Source organism: Paroedura picta, chromosome 5 (genome assembly GCF_049243985.1).
Source record: "Paroedura picta isolate Pp20150507F chromosome 5, Ppicta_v3.0, whole genome shotgun sequence".
Lineage (NCBI taxonomy): Eukaryota > Metazoa > Chordata > Lepidosauria > Squamata > Gekkonidae > Paroedura > Paroedura picta.
This window is the reverse complement of record NC_135373.1, coordinates 120,891,279-120,911,175: the sequence shown is the minus strand read 5'-3', so window position 1 is coordinate 120,911,175 and position 19,897 is coordinate 120,891,279. Positions and strand designations below refer to the sequence as shown.

Sequence of the window (19,897 nt, the reverse complement as noted above, 5' to 3'; positions counted from 1 at the left end):
GGAGTGAGATAAATTTGGGGGCTTCCCTTTGATCCGACCTCTCTTCCTCCCCCTCGAGGCACCGTACGGAGTTAATCTTTCCTGCCACCGAAACATCCGTTGGGTTCCCTCGTGCCATTTGGGAGATACACAAAGCTCTGTTAGGAGGACCCCTCTCCGCGTCATCTTGCCTCCCCGTAGAAGGCCGGAGGCTTCTTGCGTGTGTAACTGCACATGTATCCTCCTTTGAATGGTATCCATGTCTCACATATTGCTACCATTTGCATCTCTTTAATAAAGAGAGTGTAATAAAGACAGCCAGTTTGGTGTAGTGGTTAGGAGTGCGGACTTCTAATCTGGCATGCTGGGTTCGATTCTGCGCTCCCCCACATGCAACCAGCTGGGTGACCTTGGGCTCGCCACAGCACTGAGAAAACTGTTCTGACCGAGCAGGAATATCAGGGCTCTCTCAGCCTCACCCACCTCACAGGGTGTCTTGTTGTGGGGAGAGGAATGGGAAGGTGACTGTAAGCTGCTTTGAGCCTCCTTTGGGTAGGGAAAAGCGGCATATAAGAACCAACTCTTCTTCTTCTTCTTCTTCTTCTTCTTCTTCTTCTTCTTCTTCTTCTTCTTCTTCTTCTTCTTCTTCTTCTTCACAAAGCCACATTAACTTTCTGGGTCCTTGCTTCCCAAGCGAGGAGGTGAGATGAATCACTTGAACCCAAAAGATAACCCTTTTCTAGAAATAATTTCATAGGGTAGCCGTGTTGGTATGCAATACAATAGTTAGATTCGAATCCAGGAGAGCTTTAGGGACCAACAAGACGAAGGGAGCATTGTCCCCCCAAAAGCCTAGTCAAACTGCGGCCCTCCAGCGAATGCTGGCAGGGGCTCATGGGAATTGTAGTCCATGGACATCTGGAGGGCCGCAGTTTGACAACGCCTGGCCTACACTGTGAGCTTGGGGGAATATCTGCAGTGGTTGCGTCAAAAGCTTCATGGAAAAGGGGAGTCTTGTTTGGGGTTTGCTGAAACTCTGGAGTTTCTAGATGGTCCTGGAAGGTTTCCCCAAATGCGTGGACTTTAATTAATTTTTAATATATTTAATATATTTTTGAAATGTGTTAAGTGTTTATCAGGCCCGTTCTCCAACAACCGTGCAGGTTGCCAAGTCAAATTCCGGTTCAGACTTAAAAGTTCTGGTACTCATCTTTAAGGTCATATATGGCCTGGGCCCAGTGTACCTGAGGGACTACCACCTTTCTGCCTACACCCCTCAAAGACGCTCGGCTACCTTCAACTGGCTGGGGATCCCTGGCCCCAAGGAAGCCCGCTTGACCTCAACCAGGGCCAGAGCTTTCTCCGTCCTGAACCCCACCTGGTGGAACAAGCTCCCAGAGGAGATCAGGGCCCTTACGGAACTTGGAACAGTTCCGCAGGGCCTGCAAAAGGGAACTCTTCCGCCAGGCATTTGGTTGAGATTGACCAAAATTAACGTCTTCTCCTGGGCCCCCGAGGCTCCCTCCCATGAATTTCAGCACCTTTGAACCGACCAATCTTGGGTACATTGTAGTTATGAATTCACTGTCCTGACAGTTTATTACTGTTCTATTGTTATTTATCATTACTGATTTTTTTTTCCTGTACCGTTCCTGCTCTTCTATGTTTCACGTGAACCGTCCTCAGCCTCAGGGGAGGGCGGTAAATGAATGAAGGAATTAATGAATGTTATAATATTTAATATATATGCTGCCCCTCTCCTAATAGTCTTGGGCCGGCTTACATCAGCGGTGAAACGATTTAGCATTAAAATTTAAAATGCATTAAAACCAACATCCTGATTCCAGCATCCCTATGTACCTGGCTGTTGAAGTGTCCAGTTACTGTCCAGGCACAAAATGGAGGCTGATGGGGGGTTTGGCTGGGGGGCACAGTAGGTGATGATGGCATGACCATATATGGGCACGTCAACCCACCGACCCCCCTCCCAAATGGCCAGTGATGGGCCTGGAGGGGCTGGCAAGGGGAGGGGCCTCGAGTGGGCGTGTCCACAGCTCTGCTTCCCAAGCATTATACTACATCAGGGGTAGTCAAACTGCGGCCCTCCAGATGTCCATGGACTACAATTCCCAGGAGCCCCTGCCAGCGAATGCTGGCAGGGGCTTCTGGGAATTGTAGTCCATGGACATCTGGAGGGCCGCAGTTTGACTACCCCTGTACTACATGATTGCGCCACTTCTGGGGTTTCTCGAAGCCTGAAGAATATTTCAGGGGTTTCTCGATGATCAAAAAGTTAAGAAGGGCTGGTCTCGTTGGCAATTACCCGTTAGCCCGTAAATGTGGCTAGTTTCTCCCTTTTTGAGGTTAGCGGTCCTGCTTCCAGCTACGGGAACTGGAAAAGTTCCAAACCAAGTGAGCTGGAGGAATACTCCAGTGTTTACTTAATGAAACGAGCAGCTACAGGAGACCCCCGATGAGCAGGGGATTTGACCCTTTGCTTGTCGAAATGGCCCCTGCCCCACAGTGCTGTGGAAAGGGGAACAAAAATCTAGCAAAGAAGGAATCTGAGAGGTGGGAAAGGTGCAATCCGGCACTGGACAATTGGTTGAACTGTATAGCACAAGGAAGAGGGGGGTGACAGCACTTCCGGTCACTCTGCATTGTGGCCCTGGGGCAATTTGAGTGTTGTTTGCCCAGAATCGGGGCTCGTTTGCTCCACGATGAGGAGCCAAGGATTATGCAAAAATCCCGTGGCTGATGCACGTCGAATCAAAACTGGAAGCTGGAGGGTTAAGTGCTGGGCATGCAGCAATTCCTATCTTGCCTGCAAGCAGACTTGACTGGGATCAAGAGTTGTCTGGCAACGGCATCAGGTGTGTTTGCTGTGAGCGCAATGAAGAGAAAGTAGTGATTTTACGCCCTGCTTGTTGTAGCTTTTCTTCTTCCTCTCAGCCTGGTCGGTCCAGGCTGGGGCATTGTCCACTTGCTGGGCCTGTATAGCAAAGATGCGGGGGGATACACTAGGCCGGTTGGCCCTGCAGTGGTGTCCATCATGGGGGTGTGAGATCGGCACAGCTGGCTTCCATCCTTATCTATCGCTTTAATCTTGGCCTTTCCCTATCGCTATAATCATATTGCTTTAATCTCAGCCTTTTACGAGCTCAAGCCCTGATGGGATGGTAGTGGGGGAGCTGTGTCCTCCCGCCTCCCCAGCTGTGACAGACATTTATGACTTGTAAAAGAAACAGGATTAGAAAAGAAATCACGGACTCCTGTGAGACGGCTCCATTGCAAGCTTGCACAGGCACTGCAGCTTGTGCGGAAGCCGTTCTATGCATCAGCCTGGTTTTTATCCTACCTTTCTTGAAGTGAGTGCAGAGAGATGTTCTCCAGCATTTTGGGCACAGCTGTTGCTGCATTGTGCAGATTACCTGGCGTGACTCATGGTCTCTGCTCAGTTTAATTTCCCTGTGCTGCCACAGGGGCTGAAATGAAAGGATTGGGTAGTTTCAAAAAGTGCATTCCATGTAGTGATTTTAGGCAGCCTGCTAGGGAACGTTCTTCTCCACCTGGTTGGCTTTCGTTTGAACCTCCTCTTGTATCTAGTCAGCCGGAATGACAAAGAGAAAAATTCATAGAGTTGGACCATCCAATCCAACCCCCTGCTCAGGGCAGGAGCGACAGGATCTTAAAGTTGTGTTGGATTTTGTTTTGGGGGGGGGGGGTACATTCTAAAACAAGCACCCTACTACGGGAGGGGTTGCAGCTCAGTGGTAGAGCCAGCTTGGTGCAGTGGTTAGGAGTGTGGACTTGTAATCTGTGGAGCTGGGTTTCATTCCAGGCTCCTCCACATGCAACCAGCTGGGTGACCTTGGGCTCACCACAGCACTGAGAAAGCTGTTCTAACTTAGTAATAATATCAGGGCTCTCTAAGCCTCACAGGGTGTCTGTTGTGGGGAGAGGAAAGAGGGTTGTAAGCCACTTTGAGACCCCTTTGGGTAGAGAAAGCAGCATATAAGAACCAACTCTTCTTCTTCTTCAGTAATATCAGGGCTCTCTCAGCCTCACCCACCTCACAGGGTGTCTGTTGTGGGGAGAGGAAAGGGAAGGCGACTGTAAGCCACTTTGAGACTCCTTCGGGTAGAGAAAGGCAGCATATAAGAACCAACTCTTCTTCTTAAGTAATATCAGGGCTCTCTCAGCCCCAACTCCCTCACAGGGTGTCTGTTGTGGGGAGAGGAAAGGGAAGGCGACTGTAAGCCACTTTGAGACTCCTTCGGGTAGAGAAAGGCAACATATAAGAACCAACTCTTCTTCTTAATTGCTAGTGATACACAGCTGGTGCAGGCACCACTCTGTAAAACTCAGCATGGACCCTTGAATGTGTCCCAGGATGCTCTTCATCTTACAGGGGGTGTTTTGGGTGACTAGAAAGCGTTCTCCAGTGGTCAGAAGTCATAAAAAAAACATGTTAGCATGTTGTGTTTAGTAGTTAGAAACTCTGGTTCTGATTGCTGTTGTAAGGCAAAAATAGCCACAAACTGTAGCACAGGGGTAGTCAAACTGCGGCCCTCCAGATGTCCATGGACTACAATTCCCATGAACCTCTGCCAGCAAACGCCAGCGTTTGCTGGCAGAGGCTCATGGGAATTGTAGTCCATGGACATCTGGAGGGCCGCAGTTTGACTACCCCTGCTGTAGCACTTTGTCCTAATAATTTCTGCAGACAAGACATCCCTGTTTCTCTTGCTTCTAAACACCCTACGTGGAAATACAGTCCCATTAATGGTGGCAGAAGTTTCTGAGTAACGCACTCGAGTTCAAGGTGCAAGAACAGTCCGTGTTTCAGGCTTACCGGCGCATAGATGACATGCTGAGATTAAAAAATTGACTCTAATTGAGTCAAGGGCACGATTGCTCCTCTTTATCGGAGGATAATGTTGTTTGACGTCCCGAATATAATAGTGGCATTTGGCCATTCCATCAGAAGGTCTGTCAATGTGGATTTGAGCAACGAGGTGTGGCTTTCAGATCGGCGCTGAAGTTAAATATGACTCAAAAGAACACTAATCCTATCTTGTCGGCAAGAGAGCTTTCTTTTGTGCTGTCTAATGCGCCGGCGATTGAATCTGTGATGATGTGACTGATAATTTTGTTTGGCAGCTACAGTGAGCGGATACATCTTTTAAGGATTCAGACTTTAAAAATTTTAAACGGTTGATTTTGTCTGTATTGTTTGCTGTATTTAATTGTTTTTATCGAATTGTTGTCAGCTGCCCCTAGAGGGCTATGCCAAGAGGAGCGGTCATAGAAATCGAATTATGATATACTAGCTTCAAAGCCCGTTCCTAAGAACGGGGCCTAAAAGGTTCCCCTCCCCTGGCCTCCAGCCAGGCAGCTTAAGATGGCTTTGGGCTGCAGCTCACAGCCAGATCAAGTGGGAAGAGCGGGGGCTGGCCAGCTTGTTAGGAGGCCTGGGACAGAGCTCTTTAGCAGGTAGTCATCAGGCCACGAGGCCCTCGTTAGCAAGCCCTCCACCCCAACTTTTCCCAGGACCTCTCCCCTTACCTGCTGCTGGCTCCAGGCACTGAGGTGAATGAGAGCAAAGAGGCTAGAGTCCAGGGCCGGAGGGCGGGAGCCGCAGGGGCAGGGCCAATCAGGACAAAGCTGGCTGCACCCTGATTGGCCCTATTCTAACTTGGACAGCCAGACATGTCCCACCTCCTAGGCTGTTTCATAAATATATAGAAGAACAACAATGGATAAGGATAATTACTATACTAGACATGGACCTTGGAAACAATGGGTGGACTCCGTTCTGTGGGTACTCACACAACACTCTGTGAAATAAATAGGAATAGACAGATTAAAAAGGGAATTAGAGTCATCGAGGATAGATCTGTCAGTGGTAATTGTCCATGGTGACTGAGGGGAACCTCCACATTCAGAAGCACTAATCATCTGAAACCTAGAGCCAGGGGGCAACCTCAGGGGAAGGCCTTGGCCTTTATGGCCTGTTGTTGGCTGTTCAAAGGAACTGGTTGGCCACTCTGTGAGACAGAAACCGGGACTAGATGGACTTAGAATCCCGCCCACTTTTTCGCCCCCCCCCCCCAAAGTCTCCTGGAATTTCCTATCAACCTTAGTTGTACCTACTGTTTTTTGTGCATCTGGGCCAAGAATCGGTCTCTGTCTGGCTCCATGGTGGCCACTTTCTTGAACAAGATAAGCAGGTGTGTGGTATATGTAATCCCTTAGGTTAGGATTAGAATTGCCCTGACTAAGACCTTGAAATAAGAACTTGCAGGGTTGGGGGTGGTGTTCCTTCACCTCGGATCACTTAGAACCAGCGAAATGAACTTATTTTGTGATAATTTACTGAACCATCGTTTCACCTCTAATCCAGTCACCTGGAAGAGACCGCAGATGGTCCAGATTGGTGTGTTCTAACCTCTGGACTGTAGAGGAGCCCCTAAAATATTTTTCAGGCTTCAAGGTGCCCCCAAACGAGAATAGAAGTGATGTCACCTGGCCTATGATGCCCAAGGAGGACAAGAGGGGGAGAGAAAGGAGGCAGATTGAGGAAGGAGTCCAGGCTCCACCCCCTTTCTCAGACATGGTAATGATGTGAGAACACCACCCCCAGGTCCTGCTTTCATGGCAGTGCCGGGACTAGCTTGTGCCTGAGTCTACTAGGGCAGGATATAGGGGTAAGGCAGGGGACTCCTTCTCCAGAAAGCTCTCACAGATCCCCTGGGCTACAGAGAGCTCCGGTTGGGAATCCCTGATCTAGATAATAAGAATTTTGTTCAACGATGTATGCTGTTGGCACGAGGATTCCTTTGTCACGAACCAGACGGGGAGTCCTACCCAGGAGATTCTAACGGCAGCAATTCTGCATTGCCCTGTTTAATAATGTTGCTTCTCTTTCCTGTCTTGACCTTCATCAGGCCTGCAGAAGATGACGGAATACAAGCTCGTGGTGGTCGGAGCTGGTGGCGTAGGCAAGAGCGCCTTGACGATACAGCTAATCCAGAATCATTTTGTAGACGAATACGACCCAACGATAGAGGTAAAGGATCGCGTCCGGCGTCCGTGTTGTGCATTCTGGTATCCAGGCCTACAGGCCGCGTTTCCCCCTTGCTTAAGTTGGTGTGTTTGCATCTGTGTTTTTAGGCGACCAAGGTCTAACCAGCCTGCTTGTATAAAAAGATCACCCAAAATTAACATACAGAGCCAGGACAGATGGATTTTGAAGGAGGACTTGTGTGTAGGGAAAGGAATCTGAAATTCTGACCACCTTGAAATTAGGAGAAGGTAAACCCGCCGTAGAGCCTCTTGTGGCGCAGAGTGGTAAGGCAGCAGACATGCAGTCTGAAAGCTCTGCCCATGAGGCTGGGAGTTCAATCCCAGCAGCCGGCTCAAGGTTGACTCAGCCTTCCATCCTTCCGAGGTCGGTAAAATGAGGACCCAGCTTGCTGGGGGGTAAACGGTGATGACTGGGGAAGGCACTGGCAAACCACCCCGTATTGAGTCTGCCATGAAAACGCTGGAGGGTGTCACCCCAAGGGTCAGACATGACTCGGTGCTTGCACAGGGGATACCTTTACCTTTAAATCTACCGTTCCCTGGGTCCCAGTGTCTAGGAAGTCCCTGTACTCCGTGTTTGGCCACATGACACTTTCTGATGTGTACACACCTGACCCCACATTCTCATCAGGTTGGGGTCAAAATGTAGAGTCCAATGAACTGTATTCAGACTGGCCTGCCACATCCTGAACTGGCTAACCCGCTGTAAAGTCGTGGTTGTGCGATTGTGCACTGAAAAGACATGTGGCATGAGACACGCGGGCATTACAGAGGGAGCTGGTAATGCAACCCTTGGCGAAAACACTCTTCAAACGAATGTGGATTGCAGCAATAAAAGATTACTCCTCCCTACCCTTAGTGCCGTCTCTTCTGCTTCGGCATTCTCTCATCGTGTCTTATCACTTCTGGGCTCACCTGCGATAGATCACCTTCACTGGCTTCAGGTATTTTCACAACAATTGATAAGGAAGAAGTATAAACTGTGCACCTCCCTCTGCCAGGGGGCAGGGTGGGGAAGGCTGGGGCAGGGGAAAGTTTCCTCCCTGACCTTGGTCTCTCTGCGGCAGACAGCAGTTTTCTCTCTGACCAGAGTTCGTGATTGCAATCTAGTTAAAGTGGTGAGCTTTGGGACAAGGATGGCTTTGACCATGAGGCAGTGATGGACTGGATGGGCCATTGACCTGATCCAACATGGCTTCTCTTATGTTCTTATGGCCCCGCAGGTGGACCTCCTGATGTCACCTGGGTATTGGCCACTGTGTGATCTAAAGTGTTGAACTGGATGGGCCATTGACCTGATCCAACATGGCTTCTCTTATGTTCTTATGGCCCCGCAGGTGGACTTCCTGATGTCACCTGGGTTTTGGCCATTGTGTGATGCAAAGTGTTGGACTGGATGGGCCATTGACCTGATCCAATATGGCTTTTATTATGTTCTTATGGCTCTGCTGGTGGACCTCCTGATGTCACCTGGGTTTTGGCCACTGCGTGACACAGAGCTTTGGACTGGATGGGCCATTGGCTTGGTCCAATGTGGATTCTCATCTGTTCATTCTTTGCATCTGCCTTGTGTCCCAGTGAGGAACATACTGATTACAGAGGATGGCTTCATCAGTCTGGATAGAAAAGCTAGGTTTGTGTCCGTTAGCCCCATAGAGATCAACAAACTATTAGGGGGAGATAAACTTTTTGAAAGTTGTGACTTGCGCTTGATGTCATGAGGGAGAGCTGGATGCAGGGCTACCTTGTTTGGAGGCATTCTTTGCTGTAGTGTCCCCGCAACTGTCTTGGCTGGGTGACACAGGAGCCTTTGGGCTTTGCTAGCCAAACCTTTTCTTCGGTTTGCATTCCTGGGCCGGGCTGGGAGTCCCTTCGCCTGGCTTCCTGCAAGGAGCCTAAGTCTGTTTTTTTGTTCTTGGCGTGGCCGTGCTGCTCGCTTCATGTAAGAACAGGCCTCAAATTGCAGCCAGCATTCGTTTGAAGTTAAAGGGCTCTAACGCCTCCTGCCTTCAGAGAAGGCAGCCTGGGTCGCCCAGCGCAACGTGATCTTATCGGAGCCTGTAAGCGAAGTGGGTTCGACCCTGATTAGCCATTGGATGTTGTGCAAATGCTAATAAACGTGATAGGGTATTGCGACTGGCTCGCACAAATATGGAGACAGGACAAAGGTAGTTTTCAAGCTGGCGATGGGAAAAGCTTTATTCAAACAACATAAACTGGTATAAGCAGAGCGAGTTCCCAGGTTCAACAGCCCCGTTTTCGTTTTGACTTCATCAGTGGACTTATCAATATAGAGTAGTATTGATAAGATTCCCTTAGTTGGACCTTTGATATTAGTAGAGCGAAGACATATGTCTTAAAATATAAGGTTGCTTGCTGAAGACTTAACTTTGTTAGTATCCTTGTATAAAACAGTTTAAAGAAATACTGCACTATATTAATTTCACTGATGAAGTGAAAACGAAATCGGGGCTGTTGTACCTAGGAACTCGTTCTGCTCATAAGAGTTTAGATTGTTTGAATAAAGTTTTTTGCCATCGCCAGCTTGAAAACTACCTTTCTCCTGTCTACACATTTTTGGCTCATGGGTCGTCTCTGTTCACACAAATATGGCGGCAACATTCAGAAGGTTCCAGAGATGACCCATCAGCCGAAGTTTGAAACCCTGGGGTTTCTTGGCGGCCCTGGGTTTCCCAAACAGCTGGGAATCAAAACATTTTTGATGTATTTTAAAAAATTGGTTAAACATTCATCAGGTGATATGTCCATATGTGGTCATGTCGCCCCCCCCCCCATGGCCAATAATGGGCCTGGAGGGGCTGGGAAGGGGAGGGTCCCCGGTTGGGCGTGTCCTCAGCTCTGCTTCCCAAGCATATTCCACAGGGGTAGTCAAACTGCGGCCCTCCAGATGTCCATGGACTACAATTCCCATGAGCCCCTGCCAGCAAACGCTGGCAGGGGCTCATGGGAATTGTAGTCCATGGACATCTGGAGGGCCGCAGTTTGATTACTCCTGTTCCACATGATCGGGTCCCTTCTGGGGTGTCTCAAAGCCTGAAAAATGTTTCAGGGGTTCTTCAAAGGCAAAAAAAAAAGTTGAGAAAGGTTGGCGTAACGAACAGAGGTTGCCGAAGTCGGTTTTCATAGGTGCTGGGTTTCCACTTCTGCACATAACATTCACCGTTCGCACCGGGGTTATTGATGGACGTGGTTGGAACACAGCCTACGCCAGAAGCGTGATTCCAGCGATGATGCTGGGCACGGCGATCGTTCTGAAAAGCCCGGCTTGAGGCTTCCACCTCTGCATTATCCAGGTGCCCCGTAACCAGTCCAAATTAGGAGCTGACGTCCTTCCCGAAAGATGGCCCGTAGCCAGCCTCCAGGGGAAGGGTGTTCCCTACTTGAAAAGCACCGGACGGAGCACACTTTCTACACACCCTTGTTTACGAGGATACCGGGTGCAGCTGGGAAGGCGGCCCAGCCTGCGGGAACCCAGAGAAGCTCGGGAGGAGGCATTTCCAGAGCAGCGAGAGGCACAAGGCCTGTGCAACACGATCGGCTTCTTCTTCCCAGGAAGAGGCGGGCGAATGCAGGGGATGCTAGACGGCGAGGCCAGGGCAGCTTGTGATTTCCTAGGCCAGACTCAGCCTTAAAGCTGTGAATTGTGCTCGAGGTCTCCACTAGTTAGGTTTTTATGGTGCCACGAGACTCCCGTTTCATTTTGCTGCTCCAGGAGTTGTGAAAGTGACCGCCTCTCTTGGTGGCTTTTGGGCCTGCCATCTTCTCTTGGTGGCCTCAGTTGTCCCTGAGGTTCTGTGAGAGCTCCCCAGGGGTTATGCAGCCTTTCCCAGAAGTCTGGATGGCCGCTGACACCGCTAGATTTCCCTGGAGTCCACTTCCCCTGTTGCTCTGCAGGCCTCGCCTCTTGCTCCACAACAGAAACGGTCTCCCTTCCAGCCCACTGAAGGGACCTCACCACTTACAGAGCTCCTTGAAGCCTGGAAAATATTTCAGGAGATCAAATAGTTTGGAGACCAAGACGTAGGAGGAAAGGTTGGGGGAGCTTGGTCTGTTTAGCCTGGAGAGGAGGCGACTGAGAGGGGATCTGATAACCTTCTTCAAGTATTTAAAAGGCTGCCATGTAGAGCAGGAGTAGTCAACCTGTGGTCCTCCAGATGTTCATCGACTACAATTCCCATGAGCAAACGCTGGCAGGGTTTCATGGGAATTGTAGTCCATGAACATCTGGAGGACCACAGGTTGACTACCCCTAATGTAGAGGATGGAGCAGAGTTGTTCTCTCTTGCCTCGGAGGGAAGGACCAGAACGAATGGAATGAAATTAATTCAAAAGAAATTCCATTTAAACATCCAGAAGAAGTTCCTGACAGTTAGAGCGGTTCCTCAGTGGAACAGGCTTCCTCGGGAGGTGGTGGGTTCTCTATCTTTGGAAATATCTCTGACGGAGAGGCTGATTCTGTGAAAGCTTAAGGGGATGGCAGGTGACAGTGGATGAGCGATGGGATTTTGAGCATCCTGCATTGTACAGGGGGTTGGACTAGATGACCCAGGAGGTCCCTTCCAACTCTATGATTCTATGATGCTATGAGATAGCTGCTACCTGCCAAGTCAGGCACTTAGCGAAATACTCTGAGGTGGATGAGCGGGGCATAATGGCTAGCTTCACCTCCCATGATGATAATGATAGCCGTTCAGTCGAGTCCAACTCTTGAAAATCCTATGGTTCAACCTATGGCACTTTTTTGATCTTGCACAACAAATTGCGGGTGGTGTCATGATTGTGTCCCCACAGGGAACAATGGGAAATTGCACTCTAAGGGTTTAGGCCAGTTGTTTAAAAGAATTTTGCCATTGAGAAACCTCTGAAACATTCTTCAGGCTTTGAGAAACCCCAGAAGTGGTGCAATCAGGCAGAATATGGTTGGGGAGCAGAGCTGTGGACACGCCCACCCGGGGCCCCTCCTCTTCTTCCCACCCCCTCCAGGCTCATCATTGGCCATTTTAGGAGGGGAGGTTGTCCCACCCATTTGGGAAACCCTCCCAGGGATGTCAAGAAATCCCTACATTTCACAAAACCCCAGTTGAGAAATCTAGGCAGGACTACACATATTTTGGAAATCCACGGCTCGTTCTACCTCCTGAACTAACCCTGTTTTGAAGGGGGTGGGACTGGATGGCCCCTTCCCACTCTAGGATTCTAGGAGTCTAGTTCAGCAGGGGAATTGGCTGCCTGAAGAGGTGGGGAGCTCCCCCTCACTGGCCATCTTCAAGCAGCGGCTGGACAGATCTTTCTCCTGGATGCTTGAGGCTGGTCCTGCATTGAGCAGGGGGTGGGACTGGATGGCCTGTTTGGCCCCTTCTAACTCTGTGATTCTAGGAATAGGATTAAAAGCATGTTCCTTTTATTATGCAGAGTTATTGTGCCTCTTAAACCTCATGCATGACTGTGCCTCTGACACCAGAGCTTCAAAACATTTTGACTTTTCAGTCCGCTAGCCTCCTGCCCTTTGCCGCCAGTCCCTTCTCCTTTCTGACCTGCTTGCTTCCTGTACCCCTGGCCTCCCATTTCCTGTGGAATTCTTTCCATCTGCTGTTCCTCAGGAACTGGAAACGGCCCAGCATGGATATCGCAACACACCGTCCCTCGTGCCGGTTTCCGAGACAAAGGAAAGATCATTTGGTTTGGGAAGTTTTTGGCTCCAGCAATACTAGCTGCAGCATTATCCTGACTTTGCCAAGAGCTAGCATGGTGTAGTGCAGGGGTAGTCAAACTGCGGCCCTCCAGATGTCCATGGACTACAATTCCCAGAAGCCCCTGCCAGCGAATGCTGGCAGGGGCTCCTGGGAATTGTAGTCCACGGACATCTGGAGGGCCGCAGTTTGACTACCCCTGGTGTAGTGGTGAAGAGCGACGGCTTCTAATCTGGCAAGCTGGGTTTGATTCCCTGCTCTTCCACATGCAGCCAGATGGGTGACCTTGGGCTAGTCACAGCCTTGGGAGTGCTGTTCTCCCAGAGCAATCCTGCCAGAGCTCTCTCAGCCCCACCTCCCTCACAGGATGTCTGTTGTGGGGAGAAGGCGATTGTAAGCTGCTTTGAGCCTCCTTCAGGCAGTGAAAAGCGGGGTATAAAAACCAACTCTTCTTCTAACAGTGTCGCTTTCCCTGTCTTATTTGTTTTGAAAGGCATTTGATCAAAATAGCACGGCGGTGGATGGCTTTTTGTCTCTGGCATGCTAATGTTTGCAGGTGAATGCCAAAATATGTAGAGATTAAGCAGCACTATATAAAAACGGCAGACTCTTTTGTACCATTCATGCAAGCAGGCATGCCAACCTACAGACAGAAGCAAGGGATCCCTTAGAATTACAGCTCATCTCCAGGCTACAAAGATTAGTCCCCCTGCAGGAAAATGGCTGCTTTGAGGGTGGTCTTTCTGTGGCATTGTCCCCCACTGATGTCCCTGTCCTCCCTCGGCTGCACCCCAAAATCCCCAGGAATTTCCCCACCTGGATCTGACACCCCTCCCGCTCTCCCCATTCCAGCTTGTGGCTGGGTGGGAGACTCGGCAAACTTAATTACAAGGTATTATGTGTACACAGAGAGACGCACAGACACACACCAATTCCCACGCACAAATACTCAGGAGACGACTGAGAGGGGATCTGATAACCATCTTCAAGGATTTAAAAGGCTGCTACGTAGAGGATGGAGCAGAGTTGTCCTCTCTTGCCCCAGAGGGACAGACCAGAACAAATGGGATGAAATTAATTCAAAAGAAATTCCATCCCAACATCCGGAAGAAGTTCCTGACAGTCAGAGCGGTTCCTCAGTGGAACAGGCTTCCTCGGGAGGTGGTGGGTTCTCCATATTTGGAAATTTTGTACAGAGGCTGGATAGCCATCTGACGGAGAGGCTGATTCTGTGAAGGCTCAAGGGGGTGGCAGGTGACAGTGGATGAGCGAGAGGGTTGTGAGTGTCCTGCATAGTGCAGGGGGCTGGACTAGATGACCCATGAGGTCCCCTTCCAACTCTGTTATTCTATGATTCTAAGTAAACTGAATCAGTATGACAGGAAGGGTGGAGCAGAACTTTTAGTGGCGTTTTTAATCGGACTGTGGTGGTCGGGGCTCAAGCAGTCATTGCCGGTAAACTATAAAGGTCTCTGTTTTCGTCCTGTACCTGTGGAGAGACCTCTCTGGATGGTCTTAAAAAGGCCTCTAACGAAATCCGATTCCATTCCCACCGCTGTCTGTTTCCTGTGTGTGTCCAGGAGTATCTTGGTGCCAGAGGTCAGAAATCACAGGTGTCAGCTTCATTGTCCCTACCGTAACTGAGGCGAGGTCCGAGAGCAAAAGCGTACGCTCGGTAGCCTTCTGACGGGAGAGAAAGGTCGCCTGGGCACAGTTCTCTCATAGCTCTCTCAGCTCTAACCGCCTCACAAGGTGGCTGTTGTAGGGAGAGGAAGGGAAGACGATTGTAGGCCACTTTGAGACACATCAAGCCTGCTGGGTGACCTTGGGCTCGGCACAGTTCTTTCAGAGCTCTCTCATACCCATCTGCCCCCACAGTGGGCCTGTTTCAGGACAGGAAGGGAGATCCTGCATGTTGGGGTGGTTAAGAACAGCAGACTCTAATCCAGGGGTAGTCAAACTGCGTCCCTCCAGATGTCCATGGACTACAATTCCCAGGAGCCCCCTGCCAGCGAACGCTGGCAGGGGGCTCCTGGGAATTGTAGTCTATAGACATCTGGAGGGGCGCAGTTTGACTACCCCTGCTCTAATCTGTAGACCTGGGTTTGATACCCCAGTCCTCCTCCATAGGCAGCCTGGTGGGTGACCTTGTGCCTGTCCCAGTTCTCTCAGAACTCTCTCAGCCCCACCTACCTCACCTACCTGTCGTGGGGAGAGGAAGGGAAGGCGATTGTAAGCCGCTTCGAGAATCCTTCGGGTACAGAGGAGCAGGCTATAAAAACCATAACTTTAGGGCTAAAACGTGACAGAAATATCCAAGAGCAACGTATATGGAAAAGTGTAGAGCCAGTAGGTGGATTTCCTCCGTTTCCCATCCCCTAATGCTAGAACTCGCAGTCGTCTGAATAAATCAACAGGTTACCAGCTTTGGCCAGACCGAAAAAAGAGGAAATGCCAAGCAGAACATGGCGATAGCGTGGAATCCACTGACCCCAACGGTGGTGACGGGTGTCAGCTCGGACAGGCTGCAAGATAGGCCGGAAAACAGGGAGGCTAGGCCTGTCCGTGGGTATTGACAGTGGTGGGTGAGCGGATCCTCCATATTCAGAGGAAACACGCCTCTAAATGAGGGCAGAGGCTGTTTTGTGACATGGGCTTCCTGAAAGCATTTCCCTGGCCGCTGGAAGGGGCAAAATCCCGCCCCGTTTGGTGAAGTCTTTAGCTCTTGTGCCCCTCGGCTCAGAACGAAGGCTGGGAATGCAATTTCCAGACTCCCAAACGTCCTGAGCAAAACACTTCCCCCCGTGCCATTCTTTGGGCTCCAAAGCCTTCTCTTGCCCCGCGGACGCACAGCCGAGCGTCTAGCTTCGGAAACGCGGCTCTAAGGCCTCGTGCCGTGGAACAGGCCGATGAGATCATGCCCCTGAAATGCGCAGAGAATTCATGTAGGTGTGTCCCCGGGTGAAAAGATTCAGCCACCCCGGTGCCGCCGCTCAAACCCTTTGTGGAGATTCTCGTTTTATATAATCGCTCCTCTGTGCTCCTCTGGTTATGTAAGCAAGATGCTTTTGGCGCTCCGAATGCAAGATTTCGAAGACTGCAGCGGCGGGGGGGGGGAGCAGGAATCAGAAATGGTTTGTCTTAGGAGTGTACGTCACATGCGCTGTGGGCCCGGCGGTGCCAGTCTGAACAATTTTGGAAATCGGGGGGTCGTTGAGCCGCATATATATAACAATTTCCCGCTTGGTTCTCTGGTCTGTGTGCCTCCTTGCTTTTTCCCTCTGCCAACTGATCCCCCAGTCTTTAGCTCATCTCTCCTGAAGGGTCCTTAAAGTTTAGAGCACAGGTGGCCAAACTGCGGCTCTCCAGATGGCCATGGACTACAATTCCCATGAGCCCCTGCCAGCAGGGGCTCATGGGAATTGTAGTCCATGGCCATCTGGAGAGCCGCAGTTTGGCCACCCCTCTTTGAGAGTCAGCTGTGGTGTAGCGGTTAAGAGCAGCGGACTCTAATCCGAAGAACCGGGTTTGATTCCCTACTCAACTTCTGCATGCAGCCAAGCTGACCTTGGGCCAGTCACAGTTCACTTAGGGCTGTTCTCGCAGAGGAGTTCTCTCAGAGCTCTCTCAGCCCCACCTCTCTCCCAGGGTGTCTGTTGCGGGGAAAGGTGCTTACAAGCTGCTTTGGAACTCCTTCGGGTACTATAAGCAGGGCCAGTTTATCCTTGTAGCGGAGGTAGCACAAGCTACGGGCCTTGTCCTTACACGGGCCCCACAAGGTGCCTTACCCCCATGGATCAGGGCCGTAGCCTCTCTCCTTTCCCCTCTGTGACATTCACAGTGACACCCCTTTCCGCTGTGGAGGACCCTTCTGGGTGCTCCTGCTGCAGCTGTGTTCTGCTAGTGTCCAGCACATCCTTAACCTGTCTCTTGTGTTACGGGCCCAGTGAATCCTTAAAGCACTCCCCAGCAGTGCCTGAACTGACTAACTAACTAAAAAAACCCCACCCTGTCTGTTTTAGGATTCCTACCGGAAGCAAGTCGTCATCGATGGAGAAACCTGTCTCTTGGATATTCTGGACACAGCCGGTCAAGAGGAGTACAGCGCTATGCGGGACCAGTACATGAGGACGGGAGAGGGCTTTTTATGCGTCTTTGCGATAAATAACACAAAGTCTTTTGAAGATATTCACCATTATAGGTAACCTTTGCCCGGGTTCATAGAATCAGAATCCTAGAGTGGGAAGGGGCCATGCAGGCCCTCCAGTCCCACCCCCTGGTCAGTGCAGGATTAGCCCAAAGCATCCAGGATACGGATCTGTCCGGCCGGCCGCTGCTTGGAGACCATCAGTGAGGGAGAGCTCCCCACCTCCTAAGGCAGCCGATTCCACAGCTGAACAATTTGGATGGGGATATTACTCCACCTAGGGCCACCAAGAAACCCCGATATTTCCTGAAACTCTGGTTGTGAATGGTTCTCTATTCTCATCACAGCCCCTGGAATTCTTTGGAAGTACCAGCCAAAGTTGGCTCTTCTTAGCTTCCAAAATCTGACCACAATGGGTTAGGCTGGGGGCTCTCCAGGTCGGGATCACTGAATCGTACCGACACTATTACAACATAGTCCTAATTTTAAGCTGCCTCAAGATTGCGTTGAACTGCCCTAAATGCATGCAATTATCTCGTTGCACTAAAGCGATTTCTCTCTTTTCTCCCCCCCCTCCCCCGCAGAGAACAAATAAAAAGAGTGAAAGATTCGGAAGATGTCCCCATGGTGCTAGTAGGCAACAAATGTGACTTGCCTTCCAGGACGGTAGACACAAAACAAGCTCAGGACTTAGCCAGAAGTTACGGAATCCCTTTCATCGAAACGTCAGCAAAAACGAGACAGGTAAAGTGTGTCCGGGGCAGGTGGGAGGGAATACGCCGGGGTGAGCGGCATAGGGGAGATCCGCAAGACTAGCAATGGCAGATTCCTGGCGAACTTGTTGCTCACAGGAGGCTGTCTGACCTGGGGGGCCCAGGCTAGCTCGATCTCATCAGATCTCGGAAGCCAAACATGGAGGACCCCGGTTGCCGTTTGGATGGGAGACCTCCAAGGGTGTCTAGGGTTGTGGCCCAGAGGGAGGCAAGGGCAAACCACCTCTGAACAGCGCTTGCACTGAGAATCCCACCAGGGGCCGCCATAAGTTGGCTGTGATTGGACAGTGCTTTCTGCACACCTACTTGTGCCAGGTTTATGGAGTGGCCCAACTAACTCAGTATTTCTCTATTCCGCCTCTTTACAGTATTAGCTGCCCAAGATGCTTTCAAGGGGAGATGAGGGCTCTGAGCCTAGGCTCGATTGGAGGGGCAGTGAGCTATGGCCTCTTCCCCAGTCTGGAAGCCCAAAGGCTGAACAAGAAACGTATATGAAGATAAGATACAAATATTTATTATTTAGTGCACATTAAGTGGTTTAAAAATATCATCAAAACGTAAGATTTACAGTCTGTGCAGTATTGGGTGTGTAGTCTTGGTGGTTGCACCTGTTTCAATCAGAGACGGGACTTTTTCAATCAGGGTTTGGTGAAACCTTGGGGTTTCTTGACGACTCTGGAAGGGTTTCCTGAATATACCCTAATACAGGGGTAGTCAACCTGTGGTCCTCCAGATGTTCATGGACTACAAGTCCCAGGAGCCCCTGCCAGCATTTGCTGGCAGGGGCTTATGGGAATTGTAATCCATGAACATCTGGAGGACCACAGGTTGACTACCCCTGCCCTAATACCACAAACTGGTTGTCCCTGGCCCCAGGGATGCTCATCTGGCCTTGACCAGGGCCAGGGCTTTCTCTTTCCTGGCCCCCATCTGGTGGAATGAGCTCCTAGATAACATCAGGGCCCTGCCAGAGCTAAAGTTATTCTACAGGGCCTGCCAAATGGGAGCTCTTCCAGCAGGACTTAGGTCAAGTAGATCAACTCACCAACCAGAGCCCAGAGGTCCCTCCCACCATCAACTGTACCCGCTGAAGAAGAGCAGAAACCGCAGTGCGGTTAATATATAGAGTTAAAGTTACAACGCTCTATTATTCTGTGTTAACTGTTATATTACGGCTCAATTTCCTGCTGTTTAAAACAGGGGTAGTCAAACTGGTTGACTCAGCCTTCCATCATTCCGAGGTCGGTAAAATGAGTACCCAGCTTTCTGGGGGGTAAATGGTAATGACTGGGGAAGGCACTGGCAAACCACCCCATATTGAGTCTGCCATGAAAACGCTGGAGGACATCACCCCAAGGGTCAGACATGACTCGGTGCTTGCACAGGGGATACCTTTACCTTTACCTTTAGTCAAACTGCGGCCCTCCAGATGTCCATGGACTACAATTCCCATGAGCCCCTGCCTGCATTTGCTGGCAGGGACTCATGGGAATCGTAGTCCATGGACATCTGGAGGGCCACAGTTTGACTACCCCTGGTTTAAAATGTTACATGTTCAAACCACAATGTTTAAATATATTGAACTCATTAAACCTTTAGCGTAAACCGCCCAGAGCCATGAGGGAAGGTATATAAATACAATAAAATAAAAATAAATAATAGTATAGTATAGTCAGAAGACATAGTTGGTGGCATAAGAATCCTGAGATAAATAAAAGATATTTTATTGAGGATTTTTGAAAAAAAGATATTTGCACAGACTGCGATTTTTAATGTTGTTTTTAATCTGCTTAATGTACAAAGCATTTGCATTTGAATCTTATTTTAATATATTATATATATTTGTTGCTCAACCTTTGGGGTCCTGGCTTGTTTTCTCAGGTTGGGGCTTCAGTTTTTCATCTCTTCCCCAGCCTCTCTTAAGACAGAAGGAGGACAGAAACCTCTTCTCAGTTCCATGGCCCTATTCTCCAAGTGAAGGTTTCCTTCACTGCATTTCACTGCCAGTGCTTGTCTGGAGTGCATTTGCATGAACATCTGGTATGCACTAAACGGCAGAATGTCCCCGCTGCAGTTTTGTCTGAGTTATTTTTAGTCCTTCTCGTAACAGGGAGTGTTAATCAAAAGCATCTTTCCAGCTAGATGCATAGTAGATGGAAGAGGGAAATAGGTTTTAGGTTTGCAGTAACCCTGAACGA

General features: G+C 50.0%; 1 protein-coding gene across 5 annotated transcripts in view; it reads left to right on the top strand.

Moving 5' to 3' along the window:
• The window catches only part of KRAS (KRAS proto-oncogene, GTPase), a 46,719-nt gene that overhangs the window by 7,342 nt on the left and 19,480 nt on the right, over nt 1-19,897 (top strand). For 4 of the 5 annotated variants that reach the window (XM_077340248.1, XM_077340245.1, XM_077340246.1 and 1 more), the window contains exons 2-4: nt 6,930-7,051; nt 16,802-16,980; nt 17,511-17,670. In XM_077340248.1, coding sequence (XP_077196363.1) covers nt 6,930-7,051; nt 16,802-16,980; nt 17,511-17,670 — 461 coding nt within the window. Of the gene's footprint in view, nt 1-6,929; nt 7,052-16,801; nt 16,981-17,510; nt 17,671-18,067; nt 18,373-19,897 lie in introns of those variants that run through there. The other variant, XM_077340249.1, reaches the window with a different exon arrangement.